Source organism: Cyanistes caeruleus, chromosome 5, assembly GCF_971803275.1.
Source record: "Cyanistes caeruleus chromosome 5, bCyaCae1.hap1.1, whole genome shotgun sequence".
Classification (NCBI taxonomy): domain Eukaryota; kingdom Metazoa; phylum Chordata; class Aves; order Passeriformes; family Paridae; genus Cyanistes; species Cyanistes caeruleus.
Window position 1 is genome coordinate 55792731 of NC_141705.1, and position 23116 is coordinate 55815846.

Below are 23116 nucleotides of genomic sequence, written 5' to 3' on the forward strand. Positions count from 1 at the left end.
TATTGGTTAAAGATTGTACCCTCCTCCCCTGAGACCTCCCCGGTACATAAGCTCCTGCACAACCTGTTTGTCTTTCATCCCTGGACCCTTCCATGGAATAAACCCCTTTTGGAAACCACACAAAAGACCTCTCTCCCTTGTCCTTGTCCCTTGACAGCCTGTGCCATAGAGCTTTAAGCCCTCCAGATGTATCCCAGACTGTGCTGCTTTCTGGGAACAGCCCGTTCCTGGCTCAGTGCCAGGAGCTGGCTGGGGAAAATCAGGAACCACATCAAATGGCTTTCCTGATATTCACCAGAAACTCTGTATCTTGCCTTCCTTGCACATACCCCAACACCTGAGCTCATCTTGATTGGGTTTCCTTATAGCCCTAAATTATAGGAACATTTTCTGCTCAGTTTTCTTACTGTATTTATATTGAAGGATACTACAAACACTTATTTGCCAAAATTAAAGACCTTTTTGAAATATTCCAAGAGATTTAGTAAGAGTGTACCACATAAAAGATTTCAAACATACATTAACTAATAAAGATTGTTTTCAAACCATTTGTTTTTCCCTACAAATCAGCACTTCCATAAAGGCAAGTGAAAAAAACCCCAAACCAACAGCTTCTATTGCCACTATCATAGTAAACGATCCACCTAATTAGGACTTCAACAATATTTTCCAGTTTTACTGCCTGAGAGACCAAAGCCATGCAATCAAAATCCAAATTCAATCTGAAGGTAAATCTGTAAATAAAGCCCTCAAAATCAAATTATTTTGATAATTCAGAGAGTTAATGACATGAAGCAAAACTCAGATACACATCAGTTCCTTCAATTAACAAAACAAGAGTCTCACATCATCATCAAGTAAGTACTTTCTAAAACTGGCTCTTCAAAGTCTTTAACAGATGGAAGAAACTAACACTGTATTATAAAATAAATTATTCCATTACTGCTTCATTCCACTCATCAACCCTATTCCTCCAAGATACCTGCTATAAGCAATGTATTTCACTGCTGGAAACCAAGCTTTATATATGTAAACCCCTAGAGAAGAGGGAGAAGAGGGTTCTCATGAGAACCTTCCTACAACTGTCTCTCCAGATTTAAATCAAATTCTATTGATTTCTTCTCCTGAACTTCCAAAAGTAGAAAAGTACAAGTATTTCCTAACCACAAAAGATGCAAGCAGTGAAAGACCCTTCTTTACCAAAACCCTAAGTACTACAATTATTTTACACAAGATGTGTATTAGTACCACTACCCAAAGAACAAGGCAAGCACCAGAGCCACTGTACTTCCCAACACATTTTTCAGTATCATGTTTGTGTTATATCTTTCCAGAAAGGAAAGGCTTGAATTGTGATGTACATCACACAGCAAAGCTCTACACCAGATACTCTGATTTAAGAGCCAAATGACTGCAGTCTGTTATTTCCAACATCTTTCTTAAAAGAATTACCAACCTGAAGGGACAAAGGGCTATTTCCATCCTGAACTTTGGTCCAACAAGCAACAAGTTTATCCACATTGCCAGCACAGATGTAACAGAGGCAAGCTTGTGTCTGCAGAATGCTGTCTCCCTCATTCTCCAGCCTGCTGCCCAGGAGATCTAGATAAAATAAGAACAAAGATGCTGGTAAATCACTCTGGGTATGCCTCCTGAACAATGCTGAAGCTGGGGAAGCAACTGGCCAAGGAACAAGCCATGATACTGCTCTGGAACTATCCAGTCTGTGAAGTGTCCTTACCGCAAAGGGCTGTAAACTCATCTGGCCTGGCGTAAGTGAGCACAGCAGCCAAAGCCTCTCTCCAATTCTGCAGGTCACAAGACTCCACAATCTCTTTCCAGTTCTTTGTTACAACTGCAGTGATAAGCTAGAGCAGGAGAGAGACCACAGTTAGGATCTTGGTAGGATTTCCTCCGTATAATACACAGGATAATTTGGATCTGTTCCAGTGTACTCATCCCCACTGTATCCAGGGTCATGATCGAACTGCAGTGCAGTACCTACAGCACAAGAACACATTTTACTTAAAAAAAAAAAAAAAAAAAAAAAAATCACAAAACAAGCTGAGAGAACAGGCAGAGGCCAATTATTCTTGTTACAAAATGTACAAGAAAAGAATACACAAATCTCCACAAGCTGTTGCAAATGGTTTTCAGCACTATTTTTGCAGACAAAGATAACCTACCAAGTATTTAGCTATAAAGTCTTCTACAATTCCCAGGGAGAGGTGTGAATTTTGTTTGTTAAACTGTTTCATTTGGCTTCAAGCTTTTGGTCTCAAGCTGACCAGCAAGGGGAAATTGAAAAGGCAGCATAAAGGAAGCAGCAAGTTGGCAGCAACATCAACCTGAGCTGTCTATAGTATCCCTACCCTCCACCCACCCACCCAGGCTGCCTCTGCACAGCCCTCAGAATGAAATTCCAGTTTTTTCCTTCTAAAACTCTGCCTCCAGTTATTTTGCTTTGGACAAAAGACAGACTTGGCAGCTGTGCTGCTCTGTAGTGAACAAAGCCCTTCTCATGCCAAGACTTCAAGCTCAGAAACAGCTGAACAAGCAGTATGTGTGCAGTTTGGGACCAGAAGAGAAAAAAACACACCTGAACAACAAATGCAAGATCCTAGCTACAAGGTCAGTGTTTGCCTGTCAGCATAGGCACAGATAACTGGTCAGCTCTTCATAAAAACACCTTTTCCCAAAGGATGAACTACACTAAAGAAATTTCTCTAAAAGCTGCCACCCTTGCTAAACCAATTATTCTTTTAAAGCCACTCCTCGTGTTTCAACCTCCTGTCACTACTTTCCCATCTTGGTAGTAAAAAAGAAAGATTTGCACAAGCAGCATCAGCAACCTCTAGCACTGCAAATAGCTGAAAATAACAATAACCAGCTGGCCATAACATGCTGTCTCCTAGACAAAGGGTGATTAATCTACCCTGGGCATACTTTGCTCTCTCTTCTCTGCATGCAGTAAAACAAAGCATCAGCAAAATCTGTGAAGACTGATCATGGGCAGAAATCAACATCATGCTGCTGGCCCTGAGCATGGGTCACATGTGAAAAATGTGACAGAACAGCAGACTGAAATGTGCCCTGTTTAAGGTATTTGTCTTTATTGTTGAGAATCTATTTGTGTGTATCCAACTCAGAGACACTGGAGATGGGATAAAGAATACTCTTGTGTACTGATATTCAGGTGGTGTGCCTCTTCTCCCCTTACCAAGGCATTAAAAAAGAGTAACAGAAATCCTGCTCCAAGATCTTACCGACTTGAACACTTATGAACATCTGCCAGAAATAAATCTATAAAATGGCAGGAAAAAATTTAAGGTTAAATTAAGGTTAAATTAAGGTAAAATTTAAGGTTAAAATTAAGGAAAAAGGGAGTTGCCAAAGGCATATGTACGTTACTTCTGACCTGAAAACACATACCCTGGTAATTTTGCTCCTCATCTTGGCGAAGTACTTCTCCTGTGTGCGGGAGAGCAGCTCCTGCCCGCCGGCAATGGCCAGGATGATGGCATCAGCCATGCGGTTGTCGTGCAGGCACAGATCCACTGCACTTTCAAAGTTCCCTGTCAGCAGAGCCTGTGTGATCAGCCCATCCACATCTGCAATGAGATAGGGGTGCACTTCCAAATGCTGCCACAAGCCACTGAGAGATGCAGCAGCAGGTGACACTGTCTGACTACAATGCTGACACAGCTGTCAGCAAACCAGCCCACTCCCAGCCAAGTACTTACAAGGGTGCTCACCTTCACCTCCAGCCTCAAACACACAAGGGCACAGCCATGCCACAGGGGCACTGTCAAGCATTACTTACCTTGTGACAGAGTGAGTTCCTAGAAGTCTAAATGGCCCCTAAAACAACTACCTGAATAGTGCCATAAAAAGTCAAACCTTGACAGGGGTCAGTGGCTTCTGTGTTACTCAAGATCCCCTGAGAGTTTCTGTATAAACAGCACTTCATGCCTGACCAAGCGTGTCTTCTTTTGTATCAGAAATCACTCAGAGCAGCTGCATGTCAGCAATGGGGTACACAACTGCTGTATAACTTCCTTCCTGCCTTAGAAAAGCTGTATTTTCAAGTGCCTTGAGGTTGTGTGAGAATGCCGTTAGGGGCAAGTAATTACAATCCTTCACAATCTGTGCAGAATTTGCCTGGAACACCAGTATCAACACCAGAACTTACAAATAACAGTACATACAGTGAAATCAATATCAAGAGTTTTTTGTACCTCCACTGACAGAAATGTTAAATGTTGTCTTTGCAGATCCCAAATCTTCAGTTTCTTTTTTATGGTCCTTCAGCGTCTAAGAGAAAGGAAAAACAATTTCTGAGACTATGTAAACACTTTGAAAATACACACATTTTAAAACCATATGCCTCTTGTACTGCAAGTTAAATTTAGAACTTCAGACTACCTCAGAGACCATTATCTTAGAAGGGAAAGTTATCCCTGTGCGTGGGTTTGGGCAGAGGTAAAGTTACTTTTCTTCACAGTAGCCAGTATGGGGCTGGTGTGATTTGTCCTGGAAACAGTGCTGATAACACAGAGGTGTTGTCACTTTTGCTGAGCAGCACTTGCACAGCGCCAAGGCCTTTTCTACTTCTTCTACTGCACCTCCAGTTTGGAAGTGGGGAGTGCATGGGAAGTTGGGATGAGACACAACCAGAACAGCTGACCCCAAACTGACCCAGGGATATTCCAGGCTGTATAACATCATGCTCAGCATAATATAAAACTAGAGGAAAAAGGAAGAGGGGGATGATTTTGAAAGAGGGGCGTTTGTCTTCCTAAGTCACTGTTACATGTGATGGGGCTCAGCTTTCTTAGGGATAAAAACCTGCCTGTTCATGGGAAGCAGTGAATTAATTCATTGTTTTTCTTTGTTTTACCAATTAAACTTCCTTTATCTCATAAGTACCAGCAGCCAGACACCTGCACACTGGGTACCAACTTGCATCTGTACCCATATGCACACAACCCCTCCGTGCAAAGCTACAGCTACAATGAGAAAATCTGAAGCCTTTTCTTTCCTTCTTTTTCAGCTTTACCCCTACCAAGAACAGTCTATTATTAATGCTACCTAGGTTCCACTCTGCTCCACTTCGGATTTTAGCTCATCCTTGAAACCCTCTGCACTAGACATACACCCCAGTTTAATTAAGTGAATTACACATGAACACAAGCTTAATTTTCAACAGAGAACTCCAATGCAGCACTCTGTACAGGAGCGCTCAGCAGACAGAGGCTGCTTTTTTTATAAAAATCCCCCAGAATTAAGACAGAGACCACTTTGTGCAAGTACCTGGATGTGGGGATTTCAAACAAAACATTTCAATAATAAAAAATGGTATCAAAAAGGAAGTCTCTCTTCACCATCAATTTTCACAGCACAGGCTAAGCAGAGTGCAGAACCTGACCCACAAACCACCTCCTCTGTCACAAGCCATTGCTCCAGTATGTGAAGGGAGTTCAGGAACACCCTGCTTGTTCAGCTAAACTGAAGGACACAGTAGACCAAAGCCATTCATTTGGACAGGGAAGCAAGTCTGAAACAAGCTTTATGTTTGGCTCGTGAAAAGGATGCAGCGTCTGGGAAATTACTTTGTTGTCAGAGAACACGGGATGTGCATTTGGTATCGGTTGAGAGCGTGTTGTGACTAGCACAGGAATAATGTGCCCATCTAGTTACTTTATATATGTGACAGCACACCCTGATGCATCACCAGTGGCTTCAGGCCAGGCCCACAAATACTTAGGTAGGCTAAGGTCATGTTTGGCTGTGAATTCTTTCCTAGAAGAGACATTCATTATGAGACATCCAGTACCTTCATGATGGGGTACAGCAAAACCCTTACGCTGTCAGACACATCTGCCACTACAGAGCCTAAAGAATTAACAAGAAATCAAAGACCTAACCCAAGGAGAACATTCTGATTTTAGAGTCTTTAACAGGCTGTTTATTATGTGGAGTCAAGTGCACCACCCCAACATGCATGAGCCTTAAACCACTGTCCCCATCTCCACAGACAGCTGCAGACAGGCACCAAGCACAGGAAGCACAGCTACCAGCCCAAATTCTCATCCAAAAGGGAGACTGAGGGAAAGGGGAAGAACGAAGTTAGCCTGTTCATACAGCAGTACACTATTTTCAGTGCCAGTGACACCTCACAAGGCAGAGGTTGGGTCCTTAGTGCTAATTAGAGACCTGTCCACATATGAAAAACACAGGGCTGAAAAACAACGCTGCTCAAATGGTATAGGATCCCAAATGCTGACATGATTAAGCGCAAACTGCCTGTAATAAACCTGAACACACTGCCTGAAGATGAAAAAAAAACTCAACAAGACTCCAGTTTTACCATTATAAATAATTTTTTGTATTTCTGTATACACTAAGCAGCAGGAAAAGACAACAGAATGAAATGCTGTTAAAAGGAACAAAGCATATACAGAGGAGGTCAACAAGGTGAGCCTAGAGGGCAACAGATACCTCTCCCAAGAACTGTTCCTCTGTAGTCTGGCCTTCATCCCCCTCGTTTGGCACAGATCCATCAGGTTCTGCAGGAGCCTTCAGCAGAAAGAAGATGCCATAAAAACTACCAGCAAGAGGCAGAAATAGCATTGCATTTCTGGCAATTGGCATTGCAGAGTACAGTCACCTTTCCACCAACCAACAGTTAGAACCAGACTGAAAATCACAGAAATGCATTGGCAATGTATGCTTGAGCATTACCAACAGGGTAGAGGCCCCGTTTCCTTGCTCTCTACCATGACACAGTACCTTGTGTTGTTTTCATCTTAGCTGCCTCAAAACATGCAACAAGAGCTTTCTTCCCCATGAGGCAGCTACAGATGGCTCTGAACTGCCTGTAGCACAAAAACACTGCAGTGCTGCTGTAGACAGGCCACTGCAATTACTGAACTGCAGTTACCACTCTTGCAGGAAAAGTTACAGCACCACACTCTCAGTCCTGCTGTCTTTAAAGCCTGATGAAGGTGCTGCTCTTGAAATCAGGTGCCAGGCAGCAATGCTCTGCCCCACCTCACAGGCAGCACAAAGTGCCACAGTGGGCAGCAAGGAAAGGTGGAGGGACACCAATGAGACCCCATATTAAAACCTGTGACTGGCAGCCGTCCATTGGAAAAGGAGGGGAACATCTGAATGGAAAAGAATTGATTGTTTTTTTTTAAATAATACTTTCATCCTACTAAATGTAGGAACCTGCTACATGTTGGATTATTTGTGACTTACTTTGTCACAGCTATTAAGTTAAAGAAAAATTATTCTTCCTTTACAAATTACCATGGCATCATAAAACTAACCACAGAGTTACATACATGTGTTTGCTTACCTCTCCCAAGACACCATCTGCAAGACCTTCTTTATTCAGAGCAGATGTGATCTAGAAAACAAGATTTAAATAAGTACCCTTTTAAAGAGGCACCAAAATCTCAGAGTGCAAAACTGGCACATGTAGCTACTATGTTGCTTGCACAACAGTTAGCATAAAATTAAACATTTTAACATAAAACTAAAGTCATTTTCTTTTCCAGCCTGGTGATGTATTTACTGCTAAGATCCCTGCACCCCAAGCTCTGATGAAAACAACAGCTGCCCTATGCCTTTAAACTTTTAATTGTTAACTCAAGGGCCTCAAACCTCACTAGAGCTGCTGGAAACCACAGAAGTAAAAGCAGTATCAGAACATGAAGGACAAAACCCTCTGTCTGCTCTGGTCAGGGAAAATAAAGCAGTGACAATCCTTGTGGAACAGAGAGCCTGTCAGGAAGGTGTGGGCTCAAGCACATCAGGAACTTGGCTGTAGGATTTTCCAAGGTTAAAAAAAAAAAAAAAAAGTTAAAATGCCCAGCTTCTACTGCTTTGCAAAGCAAATAATAACTCCAGATTCAATTAGGGCTCTCAAAACCAGCAATTTTATGTATAGAGTTTCTACATTATTTCAACATCAGGGAGCCTGGTTTTCACATTGCTCTAAAAATTATCTACTGGTTTTCATATTGTAGGCTTTATTTTACCCTTGTAGGCTGGTTTGTGTAAAGAGCTGAGCTTAAATTGCTGGAGACCGTTTTCTCTTTCTTTTTTAATCACTGGTTTACAGTAAAAATGAGAAATCCAGGACTTGGCTTGCATGAGAATCACGGGTTTTAAAACTATAACCCACACTTTCCCATGTTCTTAACAGCTTATTACAAGAAGCTGAAATCTGTGATCCCTGTTTTTACTTTCCTAATGCTATCAATAATAGGAAAACCAAGTTGTGATTTAGTGAGCTTTCCATCTGGGTATCACAAACTTTCAGATGAGCTGTACTGTGCTGCTTTTCTTGACACCGAAAAAACCATGAGCTCAACTTCTATGTGAAATGCTTCAGAAAACAGCTACATAAAAACAGGACCTTATAGCTCCTCTCATCTGTTTCCTAAACACTGAAATAATGGGATAGGCCCAGCATTCCAGGCCACCCAGTTCAGCTGTTCCCATTCTCCCAACTTCTCCCCATGCACAGGGCATATCAAACCCAGAGCATAAGCACACAGTGGGGCTTTAATCTCATGAGGCCACTCTGCAGAACCACTACTAAATTTCATCTGGATTTTTCTAATTGAGAGCTCTTTTCAAAAACAGGATTACCCTTGCTGTGCTTGCCTTTGCACAAATATTTAGAAGCTGAGGACAAACTGTTATCAAAACCATGTTGTTTTTTTTTTTCATAGTCATATTAATTTTGCCCTGAAGGACATCTAATTTGTGTGCACAATGACACTTTAGTGGAGCCAATCTTTCAAAATAAAACATTAGTCTCATATAATGAAAATGAGTCAAATGTTAAAATCCACTGAAACAGAACTGAAGAAATACTAGGTAATTCCTGGGTAGACAACTGAAAACAACAGAGCCAAAAGGCACAGCAGGTAACTCCCTGTAACACTGAGTAAAAATCTTCCAACTGGGAAGAAAGGTCTACAATGATCTGCGAATTTCTGCCTGGTAATCCAAATTTTGCTTTTCCAAATGTAACCACATTTGACCTTTAGGCTTTTTTTTTCCTTTTTCCTTCAAAAGTGAATGACGTCTCCCACAAACAAAAAAGACTATCCCAGGTTTTCCTAGTTCTTGAAAACTGCTTACATGCTCTTCAACCAGAAAGGCTAAAAGCAGACCCCATTCCACAATGTTTGAGTAGAAGGATGTCACATAGCAAAGTTAACATGAACAGCCTGAATCAATAAATATCAAAGCTTCTTGATGAGTGAGAATTTCACACCAACAATGGACAGTCAGATGCAGACACAGCTCTGAAGTCTGTTGCCTGCTCCGACATTTCCACTGAACATCCATATTACAAGAAGACAAAACTAATGACAAAACCCAACAGAGCAAACTGTTTTCTGTAAGAATTCTGAAATGACTCAGAAGTTATTATCTCACATATCACACATTTACCTTCTTCCTCAGATCATCCTTCCTGTATCCTAAGAGCTCGAGGTATTTAACACGTGAATCTTCTTCGAAGTTCACCTTTAAAAAGTTAAAGACTACATTGCAATTACAGTTTTTCATTTTCTCCCTCACCTCACTGGCATGAATGACCCAGTGAGATTTAGTGGCTGAGTAGACTGAAGGTAATAAAGAGAAATGCAAAAATCTTCAGTGACTTGGGCACTTGATGAAGTGGGCAAGGCTTCCATCTGGTTACTGTAGGTGAACAATCTGTTTATCTGCTTCACTTGGAAACCTCTAAATGGTTAGAGTGAACAGTGAAAAGCCCATCAAAAGCTATCCCAAAGCTTTAATCCTTCTCACCAGCTCCCTGTACAAATATGTGCTGATGGGGAATATCAAAAACCATGGGATACCCTCACCCACACCTTTGCTCTGCCATGACTCCTCACAAACCCCACAAACATCCCTGGTCCTGAGGATCCTCCCTCTCTTCTGATGGGCCCCCCCTCCAGTGATATGACTTACGGGCACTATTCCCACAGCCTGCAGCTTTTGGTTCCCAGCACCTCTTCAGCTAAATGTGCAGAAGGAACCACGCCCTGGCTTTTCCAGTCCGTGGGGAACTCGTGAAGGGCTGTCACCCTGTTACCTTTAAGAAGGCCCACACATTCCTCTCAAAGTCAGCCAGGGCCATGTCAATTTTCTTCTGGCAGTAGCTGACAAAGCCCTCGGATTGCACAGCCTCCTGCAGCTGGTTTGAGCGGGCCAGGAACTCCTTCTCCGTGACAACCTGGCTCACGTAGACGTGGGGATGCTGCTGCAGCTGCTGCTCCATACCTGGCTGCTGTGGAGACTTGGAATTCTCAAATGTCACCAGCTTGCCTCCAAACTAGGATTGAAGAACACATGCAGTATGTGAAAATACACGTACACAGCAGAGAAGTATGTATGGAAATGTATTTTATATAACATATATATGATTACTGTGCAATAACTGAACACTCCTGAAATCTGCTCATTTATTTGTTCCCCCCACCCCCCATTTCTATGCACATAAGGAGCTTGTTGGATAAGAAGGTTCACATTAAAAAAGCTTTATAAGCACAGCCATTCCTGTGCCCGTTTTTTTCTCAGACAAAAGACAGACCAGAAACTGAGAGCTAGAGCTGTGGGTCTATACAGTACCCAGCATCACTGATGTATCTCATGATAATGCAATGCAATTGCCAAAGAAACCTATGCATCATTAAGTAAATCCTCAAGCATGATGTCTGCCCTGCTCTTGCCAGGCTGTTTAGCAGTTGAAACTCTACTGAGAGATAGGCAGATAGGCAAGAAGTTGTGACAACATTTGAAGAGAAAATCAACACAAGAAAATAATTAGGAGGGGTTTATGATATTATTTCATTCTATAGTTCAAAATTAATTTACAAGGGCTAGTCCAGTAATACCTGCATTAGAAAAATGCAAAAGCCTAGCCAGGGAAAAGACTGACACCTGGCTCCTAGGAAACCAGGACAAATAAGGGAATAAACAACATCATAAAATGACACATCAGTCAGTGGCTAGGCAACATCACTTCTCTTTGACAGGAGAAAATTGCATTTAATTTGTGCATCAGATCGTGAATAAGCAGACATATGATGCTGAAAAGTATTGCAGCAGAGAAATCAAATTCAAATGGACAGGCTAAAATCTCCAGGAGTTCGTAAATAAATGGCCTGTGGGTTTAGAAAGCCAAAAGCGGAGCCAAGGAGAAGATGACTACAAAAAGCAGAGCTTGCCATCCTCAGCTGGCTCCTCTGTAAATCAACCAGCCATGGAGGAACCCAGCCTTGTGTTGCTACAGCAACTCCTGCTACCTTGACCAAAGCTAACCTGAGTATTCTCCACCACACTGACTCACATGAGTGCAGCTTGCAGCTATGTCATCTCAGATACATGCTCAATTTGGTGTGACTCCCAGCTCCCATTCCACCCAGTGTATATTTATTTACTCTAATATTTATTTTTTTTACTCTTTTTTATTTACTTTTTTATTTACTCTACTGCATAGAAACAAAAGCAAAGCCCTAATGCCCAAAGACAAACAAATGTCTCCCAGCCAAGTTCCTTTTTCCCAAGCATTTTTGGCTTTTGCTGTCCCCAGTGCCCTGTCTGGAAGCTGCCATGAGCATCTCCCACTGTGATGACAAATGAAGATCTCCTAAGGTGGAGCACCACACTGAACTCCTCCCTTCCTAAGGGGTTTAGCAGATGCCAGCACTGTCTCCCTACCTGCCTGGCCAGCCATGCCCATCCCTGTCTCCTCCTTACCGAGAAGGATGCTCCCATGGGTCGCCGAATCCACTTGGGTGGTTTCTTCAGAGGCAACACCACGCTCTGTGGGGCAGTCTGCTGGGGAAGCTGCAGGGGAGGCAGGGGCTGGCCTGTGCCAAATGGATCGAGGTTCCCAAAAGACGAGGAAAGCTTTGATAAAACAAGGGGGAAAAACCAGAATTGACATTTCTCTAATAAACTAAACATTTATTTATGGGCTGCAGACAGCCACTGAAGACTTCCCATATTTTGCTCCCCCCCCCACCTCCATCCCTATTCTTAGCTGAACAATTTTCAACACCTGGTCAACTTGCTTCTGCCTCAAGCCATCGGCGCTGCCGCCCATGATGGAGTAGACACTGATGCGCCCGTCGAAGGAGGCGGCAGACAGCACAGCTGGGTTCCTCGGGCACCACTGGATGTCAAAGCACCACTGGGTGTTTGTGGGCAGCTCATACAGCACCTGGGGAGCAAAACCAAGCCCAAACAATCAGAGCATTCACGGAGCACCCTGCCCGACAGCAACAATCTTCCCATGTGCCCCAAGACTGGTGTGCTCTTCCTGCTCCCCAGCAGCCTCCACATCATCATACACACTAACAGGGGGCAAACCCAGATCTCCAAACCACAGATTATCACACGCCACTGTTTCACCCCCTTCTCCTCCCACTAAATCTTCTGTTTAATCCACACAGGACAAATGATGCTGGTGGGGTATGCCTGTGCTGTCCCACTGAGAGCTGTGAGCTGCTGGCATTCACGCTAGCTTATTCAGAGCTGATTTAGGTACCACCACACACGACATGGAGGAAGTCTGTCTTCACAGGAAAACAGGAACGGGTAAAACCTGCACCCTGGCCAGACAGCCTCTTGTGCCCTGGAACAGACAAGCCCCCCCTTACAGCAGACATTTAACTGTAAACCAGGAGAAACTCCAAGAACAAAATTCTAACTGTCAGCAAAATGTTGTCTCCCAAGGAACTGCTTTTTATTTTTAATAAAAAATATATATTTCTTTATATTTTAATAAAAACATGCAGTATGATTCACCCACACGTAAAAACTTTGTAACAGCACAGGATCCAGCTCAGATAACTCATCTAACACGGTACACTTTTGGGCCAATGTCTGAATTTTAGAAACGCTTTCCACTCCACAATTATTGCCCACTGGAGACAAGGAGCCCTCCAGCATGTCTGAAGCCTTTCTCCTGGTCTAGGGATAAACAGTGTCTGAAAAACAGACCTGCATTCTCTTTGAAAGGTATGCCCAGGCCCAAAAGGGTGGGGTGGGAACACATTTGAGTGGCTCTCACTGATCTGCCACTACTGTGACAACCTACAAAAACCATCCTACTGTCTGGATGAAGTTCTTATACAAGGAACAAGGCAATTGCAACAATGATCCAGCCACACTGGACCCAAAACAAAAGAGTAGCATATACTTGGTTTTATGTAGAGCCATTTCCATCTCTTATAATGAACAGAGACATCACTGCTCAGTAAGAGAGAAGCTGCAAGGACAAATGTGTGATATTGACAGTACCAGGAATGAATCCTGCACCACCAGAACAAGTTCAGAAGACACACAGAGCAAATAGGATAGGGAGCAACATCCCACAGAAGCATCACAACTAGGAATGCAAGCACAGGAACATGTGCTTTGCAAGTGCCACCTCTGAACAGACATTTTCAGGTTTTTTAAAGTGGTAAGCATACAATACCTCGCCTGTGTTAGGGTTGGAGCAGAGAATTTTAGCATCCTTCCCACAGCTGAGTAGCAGTTCTGGATCTGCCATACTCCAAGCAATGGCCAATATACCCCTGCATGAAAAGCCACAATAAAAAAAAACAAACAACACTTAATGTAAATGCAAAATGGTGATAAATAAAGCATTTTATTTAGCAGTTCAGCATCCCACATCAAAATGCCCTCTCCACCCCTTCCTCTTACAGAAGGAGAAATTTTTCAATGTTGTCAGCCCTTCTTTTGTTGAAATAGATGTTTTTCTATTTTCTGCATGAAAAGGTATAAAGATGCAGCCACTGTATCTGAAAATTAAATGCAATAGTCACATGGGAGAACCTGGGCATTAGTAACAATATGGTTTGTTTGCCTGCAGTGTCACTAATATCCAGTGAGCAAACCCATTGGTAAGGTCAGTGACTAGGAAGTTTTTCAGCTTTTTATTAGCAAGACATTCAAGTCAGCAGAACTCATTGCCAGCAGTTTTGGCAGAAGCCACACTCTCCCTTCTTAAATCAAGCATTGGATTTGTTCAATAAGCAAAGTTTCACCAACAGTGCAGGAGGGACAAGAATTTAACAAAATCACCCACTATACCCCAAATTAAGGCATTTAGGGGACTGAGTGGCACAGAAACTGTGCAAATCCACACATGAGGATGTGCCTGGGTGTACCTTTAGTACATTATTCAGCCAAAATCAACTACTACTAATTCTTTCTTCCTTCTAGCTTCCTCTTCTTAAAAAAACTTTGAAGCAAACTAGTAGCTTCACTGTTTCAGCAGCCTGGTGGGTTTGTTCATGTATTTAATTTGGGGCCTGTTTCCTTCAGAGTGCCAAGCTCCAAAAAGACAAGTCTTTCATGGCACAGGGCTGGCTGGTCAGCAAGCCAGTGTACAGCGCTGCCTGCTGCTGAAATTGCCCCCAGCAAGGGGGCCTTCCTTCACAGGGAACAGCAGGAAAGGAGATGCACAAACTGGGACAGTCACCAACAGTGCAAACACCACAGAGCTGTGCAAGACTCGTACCTTGTGTGACTTTCTAGAACACGAAGTGGTGAGGAGGCAAATCTTAGGTCCCACATCTGAATAACAGGCAGCCTGTCGTCCTCTGAGGCCAAAACCATCTGGGTGGCAACTTCAGGGTGCCATGCCAAGCCTGAGCAGTGCATCTGAGGGGTGACATTGGGCCAAAGCATCACATAACTGAGCAGCACTAAAGGGAAAACTAGACCAAATATGTCTATGTGCATGATAAAACACCACTGCAAGGGAATTTGCAGCTGTGTTTCCAGGCATTATTTCTGACTGCATTCAGACTGGGATATTCTCCTTATTCCTGTGAATGAGGAGACTTGCATTGAAATTTCCCGAGGTCCTCTCAGAGAGATTACACTGCTCTGACTTTTTCCACAGTCCTATGTTTTAACGTGAGAACACACTAAAGCTCACCAAATAAACCTTTTCCTCTATTATTTTTATTGCTATTTTAATAAAAGCCAACACTAGGCAGAGGTTATTGTCATAAGAACACTGCATCACAGGACTGCCATCACATGATGAAGACAGCCTACTGTGCTGCTATGTCAGGCAGCAAACACAGAAAACACTGAAAGTTGTACAGTTTATCAAAATAATAATACACTGAGGAAAGAGCTACTTCACAACCACCCACTTCTAAGTTTCATTTTTAACTCTTGCTGTATCTTTGGAGTTTGTTACAGAAATAGTCTACTTAAAATAATACAAAATTATACAAATATGTCACTCTCCATGAGTTGAACAGACTCTTTTTTACATTCACACTGCCTAAAGGGGTGGCATGGTGGCTACAGCTATAGGAGACAGCACCCCTGTAACCTGCTCAATGCCATACTCCTCTGTGGCTATATCAATAAAAATCCTTCTGTGGTAGTCCCAGACAGATCATTAAGTGCTTTCTCAAAATTAAATCATCACTCTGATAGGACACCTGAGTGCCTTGCCTTGCTTCAGTCTGCATCTGGCTACTTTAATTTATAATGCTGACAATCCCTCTTGCATAAAAATACTCTCAAGAGTAAACTGGGCCAGGCACCAGTACCTGTGTCACTTAAGAAGGGGTACCATGAGTCACCCCTACACCTCTCTGCAAGCACCCCAGCAGCTGCAGGAGAGAACTCACCCTGTTGTTGTGGTCACTGACTTTGATGATGGGCTCATTCTTCCTGAGATCCCACACGGTGGCTCGGCCACTGGGGCTGGCAGATGCCAGGATGTGCTGGACTTGCCTGTTCCACGCAATGCAGCTGATGTCCTCCAGAGGCTGCCGCACACACAACACAGCCCGTCACAACCCCGCCACGCTGGAGACTCAAACCCTGCTATTTTCAGGACTCGCTAAGTGAGAAATCTGCAAGGAGAGTGCCCCGTGTACTGGGTGTGTTCTGGACTCCTTTCTACACGTGCTGTAATGTACAACACCTGAAAACACTGATTTAGAAGTTGCTAAAATTTCTCTGTGAAGTTATTTTCTGCTTTGCAGTACTACACATTATTTAGTTAACATTAATATACATTATATTACATATATAATGTATGTACAAAACCATAAATAAACATTATATTGTTATTAACACAAGACTAAGCAAAACTCTAGGACAGAAAATAACTCCACAAAAGTACATAGGAACTGCTCTTTTGTCATGGACTATTAGGTTTTTATTTAGGGAAAAAAGAAAAAGTTTCCTTGGAGAAATTCCATGTTTTTTTCCTTTTATTCCCCTCAATGTTTATTTTTAGACCAAAAATTTAAAGCAGTATTAACCCAGCTCCTGTTGCCCTATTATTTCTTGTTGTCATTATACATATGGACTAAAAGATATCCCAGCCTAAAAAAATCACTATTAGACATAAAAAGTTTTTTATAGGGATTTCTAAGCTGAGCATCCTCTCAAGTGTCTACATGTTAATAAATAACTTGAACTAAACAAAGTAACCAAAGCCTTTGGGGATGAAAGTTTAAACTAAATCTAAATTAAACCAGAGTTTAAACTAAAAAGCTTTAAATTCTTCCCACCCCATTTGCACACTTTTTTGTCTCCAAATTATCATGCAGTAATAAACCCATTTTCTAGTAAGCATGCACTTCTGTGGAATTGTTTAACAGCAACAGAAGTGTGCTTGCATTGAAACAACTTCCTCCCAGTCTTCCAGTTCCTTCACAAGGCAAAAAGCACAAAAGACTATTGTTTTTCCTCATAGATCATCTTTAAGAGACACAGGCTAAACACTGGACCTTGAGCATAGCAATTAAACCACTCCCTGAAACCCACCAAGGCAAAACCCACTGCCTCATCATCTGATTTCTCAGTAGCTGCTTTTTATCTTTCTCCTATTTTTCTCTCTGCACCTTCACCATCTTCAGATTCATGCAGTGAAACATGCAAAGGAAGACTAAAAGACATGCAATGGCTATGATATTTGAAAAGGAGCTTAACCCAAGACTCTTCTTGCTCCTTGATAAAATGCAACATTTCCCAAAGATTAAGGGGGCACTACAGCTTTCCCTAGCCAAATACAATTTCTTCACAAAGAATTGCCACATAAAGACCTGGCTGGTCTGTGCAGCAAGCCAAAAGTGTAGGTCTGTTGTGGATAAAGAAGACAGCACATCCAGGGTTGCTGCAGGGGAAGCAGAGCATGCCACTCAGTCCATGGACCTGTGCACACTTGCCCTTACAGGCACAGCCAGGACACTCCTCTCCAGGGGCTACAAGGGCAGCAGCATCCAGTCATCCCTGTACACAGCCACTACACAAGTGAGACTTCAAGAGGCTTCCCTCTCCCTCCGTGCCTTTGAGACTGCTTTAAAACTGCAAATTTCAATCAGCTCTCACTTAACTGCCTTGCATCTTTTTTCATGAGTCTGCTCTGGAGAATTTAATAAACACAAATCTGGTACCTGTGTCTTCACTCCTGGTGTCATTGGTGTAGCAAAGTTGTTCAAGTCCCAGATATAGATTTCAGACTCATTAGCACCAGAGGCCACCAGATTAGTCTGTAAGAAATATTAATAGACATTAAGAGTATTTTCAGCATCAGCTTTCCCAGTCTTAGCTGCTGGGAGGCATCAGATCTGCAGGACTCTGCAAATTTCCCCTGTGAGCTCAGGATATAGGAAAAGGTACAGGGGAAAATAGTGGCAGGGCAGAGGAGGACACAGTGATGCAGTTACGGCCACCACGGAGCTTTGCTCTGGAGTGTGTGGCAGTCCTGCCCTGCCCACAGTGAGTGGGGTCATCCTGAGCACTCCTGCACCTGGGATGCGAAAGTCCAGGCAGGGCAACATGAGCCAAGGTCACCAAGTGACCTTTGGTCACATTTTGTGCCCAACGACAGGCGAGTCCTGAGCTTGTAACAGGCAGAAAGGGACAGGAAGCGATTCAGGGAGGACACAATGAACACAGTACAGCCTTGCTGGAGGCAAGCGTGCAGGGACAGAAGTGTTATTTAGGAAACAAATCCAACTGAATTCTCACACAGCTGGTGGCAACAAGGAAAAACCAACACACTGTATCTAGAAGGAAGTAAATGCTCATTGGTGATGTGGGAAGGCTTGTCAGCTTTGAGAGCCCTTCTGCTAATGAGGCCACATGGCTGTGTTTCCTTGCTGTCTCCTCTTTCCAAACAACAGTACTTAGAGGCCTTGAAGGTGGATGCTACCCAATCCCCAAAGGAGATATCTGAAAACTGATCTCACCAGAAACATGAATGAGAGCATGCAATTCCTTCCTGTGTGACTGGCACAATGCACAGAAGCTAAGAGAAGAGACTGACTCAAAACACCCTGAAGAGCACCTCTACTTCACACATAAGCAGAGCTATAAAGATCAACTAAATTGACAAGGCAAACTGATGAGGGGAAGGAATGAAGCAGACACCTCAGGCACTTTCAGTCCCCATACTGAAATGCCAGTAACAGGGCAGGTTTTTCCTACTAAATACAAGCAGACACTGAAACACCAAATATAGTTCATGCTTTTCAGGGGAGGGGAAGCAGCAGAAACATCTAAGGTTACAAGTTAAGATAGGCCACTCCTCTATTGATCCTCTATTAACAGCAGAAAAACCAACCTGGAACATGTTGACATCGAGTGCTCTCACTGGTCCCGTGTGCTTGTCTTTCTGGGCTATTATTACCTCAGCCTCTCCATCTATGATTTTGGCTGAGTCATACAGAATGATATTTCCATTTTCACCCCCAGCAATCAGGACTCCAGACACTCTGTCCCCTGAGGTCATGCTGTGAGGGCCCCAGATCAGCTTGTGGTACCTGTAAGACACAGAGGGCCCCACAGTCTTGAACCATCCACCACCAGCTCCCTGTAGGTTGATACATCCCATTTTTGCTCACCCCAGCTAAAGTCAGAGAAAAGCATTGCCTGCATTTCTCCCTAAGGATGAGTCTCTGCACAACTCCTTCCATCAGGAAGGCATGTCCCAATTCTGCTCATTAACAAGAGGCACAACATGCACAACCAACAACCTGCAAACTGGTAACATCTCCAATCTCCTGGCTGCAAAACCAGGTAAGTGCTCCCAACCACAACAGAAGTAATCAAACTAAGGGCTGTAAGCCCATCCAGTCACACAGCCTGGAAAAAAACCTCTGCTATCTGTGAGCAGCTCCATACAGGAGAAGAAAGAGGTGAGACTAGAAAAATTCCACATATTTTTCCATATCTGCGCTTGTGGATGTGCAAGTGTTTTGACTGCTGTACCAGAGACTCAGCAAGTTTAGTCAACATCACAGAAACATCATGGCCCACTTTCAGGCTAACTCCATAGGAATCAAACATACTTCCAGAAATTAAGAACACTATTGTGTCCATCTGTAAATACCCAAATTCCCTTCAACTCAATTAACTTCCTGCATAAGCAAAACAGCATTCTTGTGCACTTAGCCATGCAAAGAATTAATATGTTCTACATGAAATGACGCAGCCACCTATCAGCTCTTATGCAAGTAGAAATCAAACCCACATTGGCTGGAAGGTGGCACAGAGGTATTTTAGCACTCACTGTAATATTGCTTTGTTACTGCCAGAAAATCTTCAAGTAATTTCTTTAGATTGCAGCAACTTTAGCATTTCAAGATAGATATTACAGAAAGCTACCCAAAGAGCATATGCTGGGTGAGAAATACCGTAACAGCCAAGTGCTCAGGCTGCCAGTGCTGAGATTACAGCAGGGGTTCACCAAAGAATGAAGCTACAAATGGAAATCTGTCTGTGATGTCAGACAGACCCATTCCTGGGTATGATTTTTATGCTTCTGCACCTAACTATGCAAGTTTATGAGAAATGAAATGACTGACAGGGTTGTCCAAGCATCACCAGCAAGACTGAACAGAACTTAAAACAACCCAAAATGAAGGCAGGAAACAGTGAGGAACAAAACCCAGCAATCAGCTGTGTAATTACTTTTCTCTTGCCCTTTACTCTTTCCAAGATAAAGTATGGTTCTATAAAAGCAGCACAAAACTCTCTTTGGAGAGCAATTAAGGATTTATCTTTTGTGGTTTTAATCACCTGAACTTTTTCATTTGCTGCAAACCAAAATACAGCCTGACATATACACTGCTATCTAATCTTTAATTAAAAAAACCCCTCAACCCTCAACCTCCTTTTTAAAGCATTTTCTGGGGCAAAGTCAAATTCCTGTGTTGCTGGTCAAGGTATATTCCAAGGAGTGCTGCATCCTGGCTATAAGGAGTGCTAGTAGAAATTCAGTAAGCAAATGGCAAGTCTTGAAGAATCTCAGTCACAGTTAAAACAAGGTAAAACAATGAAACCCAGAGATGCAACACTGCCTCCTGCCTGCTCTAAGCAGGTCAGTAGGACATGTTGACATTAGCTCTGCTCAGAGAGCAGGGTATTTAAAAAGGGGTTGTGACTCTTTCAGCTCTGCCAAAGAGCTGCTGCAGTAGAAACTGGATGCTCTGATGCTAACAATATTTGTCTGGAGAAGCACATGGCAAGGAACTAACAGCTAACTGGAGCTGTGCAGCCAGAACCTTGGCTTTCCAGCTGTAGCAACACACACAATGTAACCCAAGTTAGTTATGTTACAGGAGTCCCCCTGAAATGCTTAAATACAAACAGGATGGTGCAATATGAAAAGTTACCACCTTATTTTCACAGTTTATTCTCCTCTCTTGTGAATCCCAGAGACTTCCTGGGATAAAAGGTTCACACATATATTCAAAAATTTTCTGTTTATGTCAAAGCATGAACACTTGCTTGGAGTCCAAGCTCACTGACCCACAATATCAATTGCACACACTTGCCTTCATCTTTCTGTGCTGAGCTTCTGCTTCTCTCCTTAACAAGTCCAGGCAAACCACAGGAAGCAACATTTCCAACATACCACATGTAACAGCTCGAGACACTGTACTTTTCTCTTACAACACTGCCTACCTGTGTGAGGAGGAGAACGTGGCACAGCTCTTCATATCCAGTGAAGGATCTGCTAAGTCTAACTCAAATATTTCTAGAGAAGCACTTGTACTGAAGGTTGCATCCAGCTGCTGAGCTGATGTACCTGTGAGGAAGCACGTGTGGCAGTGAGAAAGCCATGATACATAGCAGTAACTGCAAATGCAGCACAAGAAGGGGGACAAAAATATCCTCCTTTCAAAAAGGATCCTGAGATGGAGTCAAGATTTCTGTTTGTTAGCTATAGTCCCACACAAGTCTCCTCCCATGGTTCTCCCTTTGGGTGCTGCTGAAAAGCTTTGGGCAAGTACCTCTCCCTGATGATGCACAGAACACAAACAAAGTTAAAAACAAGCCACAAGTGACCAGTGCTTAGGATTGGTGTCACCTTTCCCTGGCAAAAGGAAGAGGATGCTTGCTTGTCACTTGTAGAATACAAAGCATGTTTTCATCAGCACAATTCAAGAGCTCCACTCCAAGCCCCACAACACATACTCGACTCCAGCCCTCGGGACACAGAGTAACTCCTACAGCTTTCAATAATGGCCCCTCCACGGCAGCCACCGCACACAGCCCGAGGTCTGCTAACACGTGCTTCCCAAAAAACTCACCTGTGGCCAGGTAAATGGGGTGCTGCTGGGCAGGGCTCCATGCCTGCATGGCAGTACGGTCTATTTCCTTCAGCTTCATTTTGCTGAAAAGCAAGACCAAGAAAGGTGATGCTTAAGTGGTGCATGGTGAGGCTGCACCGCCACGGATTCGGGAGCCGCATTAGGACTTGGCAGAAGCAGCCCCGAGGGACTGTTTTCCTAAAGATATCCCACAGACAGACAGCCAAGCCATCCTCTCCAGAGGACACCCAGGGGGAGGGGAGGAATAACTCTCCATTGGCAGAGTAACATCGACACGCAGAGGAAACTGACGGGCGCTGAACATAACACAGGAAAACGTGGGCAAAGCTTCAACAGCCCTGAAAAACCCTCTCCTCACAGCACCAAAGCCTCGAGCACCCTACAGCAGCTTTCTGCCTCAACCCACGAAACAAACCCAGCCGCAGGAAGACCCTCCCCAGACCCTGCCACCAAACACCCTCAGCGGCTCATTTCTGGCTCCTATTTCAGTCCCTAGGGCTCCCCCGCCTCGGCTGCACCCGGCGCGGCCAGCGGGACCGCCACCCTCGCCCCGTTTCCGACGGGAACCGGAGGAGAACAGCTGTAAAACAGAGCATTTCGCCGTCCCTGCCCTCACCTCGGCGTCCCCGGCGCTCACCCGTCCCCGGACCGCTCCAACGTGGCAGCCCCGGCACCGCCTCCCGGCCGCCACCGCCTTCCGGCCGCGCCCCGCGGTTTCCGGGCGGCGGCGGCGGGGCCGCGCCTTCCCGGCACGGGGCGGCGGGGGGAGGGTGCGTGTGGGGATGTGCGTGTGTGTGTGTGTGTGCGTGTGGGGATGTGTGTGTGCGTGTGGGGATGTGTGTGTGTGTGTGGGGATGTGTGTGTGTGTGTGTGTGTGTGTGTGTGTGTGTGTGGGGATGTGCAGCCGCCTCTTCCGCGCGTGTCCTCCGTGTCCCTCGGGGCGGGAGCAGCCATCGGCCCTGGGGAAGAGGGAGACTGGTTAGGGGCGCCGGGACCGGGGGGAGCCGGGGCGCAGTGCCGGCAGCGCGGGGGGCGGCGGTGCCGCCTGTCCTCAGCTCAAGGGCAGTAATCATGGCGTGCTCATGATGTGAACAGCAGTGAGGCTCATCACGGGACAGGGGCCACCGCAGGGCGGGGGAACAGCCCCAAGGAGCTCAGCCGGCTTTTCCACAGCCGGGGGCGGCAGCCCCGGACCCACCTCCTCACGGCAGCCGGGCCACAGCTCCGCTGCCGCCGCCTCCCGCCGCCGCTGGGCTCCGCGGCCGCTCGGCGGGCAGATGCCGTGCGCGGGGCGGGCGCTGCCCGGGCCGCATGGCGCGGCACAGCGGGAGAGGCGGCGGCCGCTGCCGGGCCCGCTATAAATGGGGGCTGGAGGCGCGGCTCCCATTGGCGCTGAGGATCGCCCCTCGCCACTGGCTGGCCCGCCGCCGCCGCCGCTCCCGGTTGGCTCGGCCCGCTCCCGGTCC

The 23116-nt window shown here is 44.6% G+C and overlaps 1 protein-coding gene across 26 annotated transcripts in view; it reads right to left on the reverse strand.

Annotated features, from left to right (window-relative positions):
- The window catches only part of SEC31A (SEC31 homolog A, COPII component), a 41065-nt gene extending 18056 nt beyond the window's left edge, over positions 1–23009 (reverse strand). For 12 of the 26 annotated variants that reach the window (XM_023926239.2, XM_023926236.2, XM_086889156.1 and 9 more), the window contains exons 1-18: positions 22267–22369; positions 21630–21712; positions 21001–21124; positions 18656–18854; positions 17484–17579; positions 15705–15845; positions 14570–14712; positions 13520–13619; positions 12098–12259; positions 11794–11946; positions 10127–10366; positions 9478–9552; positions 7364–7414; positions 6502–6579; positions 4239–4314; positions 3433–3611; positions 1742–1868; positions 1457–1602 (exon numbers count right to left, since the gene is read on the reverse strand). In XM_023926239.2, coding sequence (XP_023782007.1) covers positions 1457–1602; positions 1742–1868; positions 3433–3611; positions 4239–4314; positions 6502–6579; positions 7364–7414; positions 9478–9552; positions 10127–10366; positions 11794–11946; positions 12098–12259; positions 13520–13619; positions 14570–14712; positions 15705–15845; positions 17484–17579; positions 18656–18854; positions 21001–21124; positions 21630–21708 — 2169 coding nt within the window. In that variant the 5' untranslated portion in view covers positions 21709–21712; positions 22267–22369. Of the gene's footprint in view, positions 1–1456; positions 1603–1741; positions 1869–3432; positions 3612–4238; positions 4315–6501; positions 6580–7363; positions 7415–9477; positions 9553–10126; positions 10367–11793; positions 11947–12097; positions 12260–13519; positions 13620–14569; positions 14713–15704; positions 15846–17483; positions 17580–18655; positions 18855–21000; positions 21125–21629; positions 21713–22266; positions 22610–22848 lie in introns of those variants that run through there. The other 14 variants (XM_086889157.1, XM_086889152.1, XM_086889146.1 and 11 more) reach the window with 4 other exon arrangements.
- Positions 23010–23116: the final 107 nt, after the last annotated feature.